Consider the following 5,254-nt stretch of genomic DNA (forward strand, 5'->3'; position numbering starts at 1 on the left):
AAATTTGTTGATGTAGGCTTTAAGAATGACAGGGATGTCCTGCATCGGATAGGTCTCGTTGTAGGCCAGCCCTTCGATCTCCAGAAGCAAGCCTGGTGTCCTCCTCTCAACCTTCAATGCTGACCCTGGCAACAGCCATGATTGATCCTTCGTATGCTAAACTAAAGAAACCTCATCACGAGTTTCATCATGCATGGGAGTCGAAGACATTAGATGAAGATCACATCCTGTACGCAGCAATGGATGCCTACCTTTGTTTAAATATCTACAACGGTTGGATGAAGAAGTAGAGACCAGTGTTCGGTTCAAGCAAAGAAGCGTCGGTGAAGAGGAAGAGGGAGAGGGACGAGGACGAAGTCGAGGACGTGGACTCGGACTTTGAGTAGGTGGCAGTGCCGTCGCTCATGCTGGTTCTACTGTAGTGTTAAGCGGACTAGTTTCTTAGTTTATTTTCAAGGGTGTGTTGTGCTGAGGCCCCAGCAGAACTATGTTTATGTTATTTCTCGTTATTTGAACTCTTTAGTACGTACAGTAGTACTAGTACTATGTCTTACTACTGTTCTTCTTGCAGTTGGTACTACTGCTCGTATCTTCGTGTTCCTACTTTACTTAATACGTTCGTACTAGTAGTATAAGTTGGGTCAGTCGATTTGTGAAAGAAGTTCGATGGAGCGAAGGAAGAAGACGGCGGAAGAGGTGGAATAAGCCCTTCTAGCCATCCATGTTGCATCAAACGGCTCACATGAGTCAACTGACCCAAATTGCTCCTTCAGGTTGCAGGATCCACGTGGCATTCAAGGTCTCAAAGGTAGATTCCGCGTCCGCACCCGGTTCGCGGGCTCGGCGCGCGCGCGACCGGCTTCCGCCGCGACAGCCACCATGCGCGCCTCCTCCGCGCGGGCGGAGACGACAATGACACGCTAGTTCCTCCTCGCCGGCGTGCTGGAGCACGCGCTCGTCCTCCTCTTCGTACTCTGCGTGCATAGACGTGGCTCCACCAGCTGCTCGCATGCTTGGCAGCGCAGCGGCATCGTGAGGAGGGACTGCAGACAACGTGAGCGGGCGAGCCTTTGGCTTCATGGCACAGGGATGGCGGCGACACGGCGGTGATGGGCGAGAAATTGTTGGCCGGAGCAGGCGGGCGCCGGCATGTGCAACGGCGGCGGCGGCATATTAATGAGTGTGTGTGTGGGAGCTTACTTTAGTTTTATATATAAGGTTTGTCAAACTTAAAAGAAAACCGTACTAGTACACGTAAACATTAGACTTAGGCAGCGCTTTTATTAGTTAGTACCACAGCCATGATACGGAATCCTGTGCAAGCGCGTGAACCGCGACCGCGCGGTCGATCGAACGGTGCGTCACCGTGTCGCGCTCGAAGGACATCCACCGAACCTTTTTGTGTCTGTGAAAACAATCCTCAAATATTACTCAACTTTTTTTCCTGTGAAAGTTCTTGACGCTGCAATATTTCCATATATTTGAATTTAGCTCCAGTTCGTGTTTATTTGGATTTGGACGTTTTAGGTGCGCCCTAGTTTTTTAATATTGATTTTGTGTGTGTGACTGAGAGAGAACGTGTGTATGTGTCCATATGTGTGTTGTGGCGGAAGGGCAATGTGGAGACGGTGTGCGTGTGATACAAACATAGAGAGGTGTGAATGTGCAAATGATCATGCATGAGTGAGACATAGACATATGCCGATACGTTGTGTATACATGAGAGAACGGTCTTCTACTTTACTTGTGTGTGTGTGTGTGTGAGAGAGAGAGAGAGAGAGAGGGAGAGAGAGACATAGAGAGGAGCATCCGTAACACAACAAGCATCTCTTCCGATTCGTCCGTCCCTCGCACGGTCGCATGCAACACTTGCATCAACCCGCACATTTTGACACCCTCACCCGGCCCGTGCCCACCTCAAGGCCCGCACAATCTCTTTGTGAATACCCATTTCTCTCCTTAGGTTTGTTTTCTCTCAATATCTGACACACACACACAGAGACACACGCAGCACAACACACACACCCACACACACACACTCCCCCGAGCACACAATTCATCCCCATACAAGGTTATACGGCGACCACTCTCGCTTGTGCTTCTTTGCACCCAAACATGCACAACACCTCAATCTTCAAAGAGGGCATCGAGCAGATCGAAGACGGCGACCACACTGCGCTAGAGAATGCGGGGTCATTTGGAAGCAGGGTGATGTGATGACGGCTGACTGACTCCTCCCCCACCCTCTCTCTCTCTTGCACAAAATTACCAATCCCTCTCTCCCCCGCACAAAATTGTCAATCCCTCAACCCACGAGATCCTTCCCCTCTCGTCCATGTTTTTATAGCTCTCTAATCAAACATGTTGTCTCTTCTCCTTCCACGTATACAGAATCCAGATGCACATGCATCTCATGTATATTACATGTATCCATCTTTCTCACAGACCTAACTTCTTTATCTCTCTTTCTCTCTCTATGTCTCTCTCTGTCTCGTTAGGTTTGTCTCCTACTCTCTCGTCCACATACATACAATCTTTCCCGCCCTATCTGCTCCATCTTCAAAAGCTCTCTCTGCATGTTTCATTCACACATTGGGATATGTCGAAATGTTGCTTCTATAATGGCTGATGTACAGTTATGGTTGTTTTTGTTACATCCTACAAAGTAATATTCTATGAAATGCATTTAGATTCTCATTTGACTGGGATTACGTGAGTTTGAGCATGTTGTGAAGTACTATAGACCTTGTATACATCTTGGGATTCGACAATGATTGTAACTATTGAATTGTATAGACCATTACATTCGAAGTCAATAGCCTAATATATTTATTTCACAATTTCAACAAATGAATAGTTCACTACAAACTAAGAAAACAAATGTGTACTCCCTCCATTTTTATTTAAGTCCGCGTATTAGCATTGGTCAAAGTCAAGTTTTGTAAACTCTTAGAAAGCTTATAACAAAAAATATTAACATATACAATAACAAATAAATACCATTAGATTCATTATTGAATGTACTTTCACATCATACATATTTGTTATGGTAAATGTTTATATTTTTCTATAAACTTGGTCAAACTTTAGGAAGTTTGACTTCGGTCAAACCTAATATGCAAAGTTTACTACTACTACTCGCTAGTTGCTTAGCCGAATCACTCAACACGCCACACAGGGAGTCCAGTGTCACAAAATTTTGAGGTCGGCGGGAAAATCTCCCGTGACCCTGATTCGAGCAGTGGGAAGTTACCATCATAGCCTTCGGAACATGCCTACGGATGACGCTTGGTAGGGGGCTGTTTTCGTAACTTCAGGTTCACCCTACCCAGCCAACCCCACCCCGGCACCCAGAGTAGTACACCTGAATACTCCCCATTTTCTTCCCCACCGCAAAATAGACTTCTCCACGGCACCGCAGCCTTCGTGCTCCTCCCCTTTACATCGGCGCACTCGTCCACCGCAGGGCATCTGCCTCATCGACGACCTCGTACGCCACACTGGAGCCGGTCCACCATCGTCGTCGTACACAGAGCCTGTTCCCCGGCATCGTCTTCCACGGTCTCAGATCTGCTTCCTGGAAGCCGACGCCAAGTGCAGAAGTACCACCGTCATGGAAAATGAACTGACTCCCGTTGCCGACCATGACTCACAGAGGCTGTCGCGACCATCGTTCTCCTCCTCGATTGGTAATGTGTGTATTGAATCACTTAGCAGTACATGTGCAGTTCCAATTTTGTTCATACCTACCCTTCAAATTTCCTGGGTGCTACTGTTCCCGTAAAAGTAATTGGTTATAGCCTCCATTCTCCAACAGAATATCAGCTTGTAATTGTGCGTCGCTCCTGTATCGCGCTGTGCTTGGGTAGGTTTTTCATCTGCAACCAGTAGTGTGGCAAATGATGGAAAGGTTTTTAAAACTAGCAAGATGCCCATGCGTTGCACGCATCAAGATGCATTTGAATGAGTAGTTTATCTTGTGGGAGAAAAGGATGAACGAGGGAAGGCCTTATTTGCAAATCTGGAGAGGGGTATGGGTATCTTTTTGCAAAATTCCCATTTGTTTCCTTCCTATCTGTCAAATATAAATCGGAGGGCCTATATTGCAAGAAAAAAGTATAGAGAAAAAAGTAGACAGTAAAGGAAGTAGAGATAAATATTAAATATAAAATAAATATAACAGTAGAGAAGAGACTAGAGATAGCAGAGACGTCGGGAAAGGATCGTGCGCGCATGGGAAAAAGCGGTCGGGCGTGCGCTAGTTTTGGCGCGCGGCGTCCGACGTGCTTTATAAAATCCAATGCCCTCCCACCGCTATGTGCCTTGCCACCGATCTCTCCCCGCTCTATGCCTCGCCACTGCTCTCTCCCCGCTCTTTTTCGCCTCGCCGCCGCCGCGCCACCATGCCGCCGCGTCGCCAGGAAACTTGGGGATACCGCGGCGTCCGCACGCGCCCCTCCGGTGGCTTCTCCGCCGAGATCCGGTTCCGCGGGATGCGCCTCGGCCTCAGGAATTTTGACACCGCCAACGAGGCCGCCCGCGCGTACGACGCGGTGGTGTGGCGCCTCTGGTGGCCTCATAGAACATTGAACTTCCCCAACGTGCCGACGCGGGAGCAGGCACAGGAGCTCGCACCTCTGACGCAGCTTAGCACCGACGAGGATCGTCGCGACAACCGGAGGCGGGAGCACCGCCTCGGCATCGCCGAGATGGACGAGGAAGCCATGACGCTGTGGTGCCAACACTTCCTGCAGGACATCATCAACGAGCGCGAGTTCTACGCGCAAAGGAGGGCGGAGAGGGATAAGAGGATGGCGGAGCGAGCCGCCTATCGCGAGGACAAGCGTAGGCGAAAAGCGGACGCTCAATTCAACATGAGGCTAGGAGCAGCGTCGCCCTAGGAATCCGACGATGATCGGTATCTTCACGCCTACAGTCAGACGTCGGAGGAGGACATCACCGAGGAGGAGTCGGACGACGAGGAGTAGTTGAATTATCTTTTTTTATCTATCTATGCTGAGAACTATCCTCTACTCTCTAGTATCTACTTCTCGATCTCAGCACTATAAACGCTTTTTTAATGCGCCGCACGTTGCGATTCTGTTGGAGATGCTCTAACATGGCAGACGAGTGCTTTAATGTTGCCCACAAGATGCACGAGTATTACTAGTAGTATATTTTTCTTGCCATGTTGAGATTTTAAAACCACGAGTGTGAACATGCAGAGGAGCAATGAAGACCAAACACGGGATAT

At 48.6% G+C, this 5,254-nt stretch overlaps 1 protein-coding gene across 1 annotated transcript; it reads left to right on the forward strand.

Moving 5' to 3' along the window:
* The first annotated feature begins 4,403 nt into the window (after positions 1 to 4,403).
* Positions 4,404 to 4,901, forward strand: LOC147964822 (uncharacterized). Its single transcript, XM_087527414.1, has one exon. It carries the CDS (start codon positions 4,404 to 4,406, stop codon positions 4,899 to 4,901), a length of 498 nt encoding a protein of 165 aa, XP_087383540.1.
* Positions 4,902 to 5,254: the final 353 nt, after the last annotated feature.

Source organism: Triticum urartu, chromosome 6A (genome assembly GCF_056163025.1).
Source record: "Triticum urartu cultivar PI428250 chromosome 6A, HENAU_Tu73, whole genome shotgun sequence".
Lineage (NCBI taxonomy): Eukaryota > Viridiplantae > Streptophyta > Magnoliopsida > Poales > Poaceae > Triticum > Triticum urartu.

Excerpts from the sequence above, each read along its gene's own strand:
- LOC147964822 (XM_087527414.1), top strand. The coding sequence starts at position 4,404 with ATGCCGCCGCGTCGCCAGGAAACTTGGGGATACCGCGGCGTCCGCACG.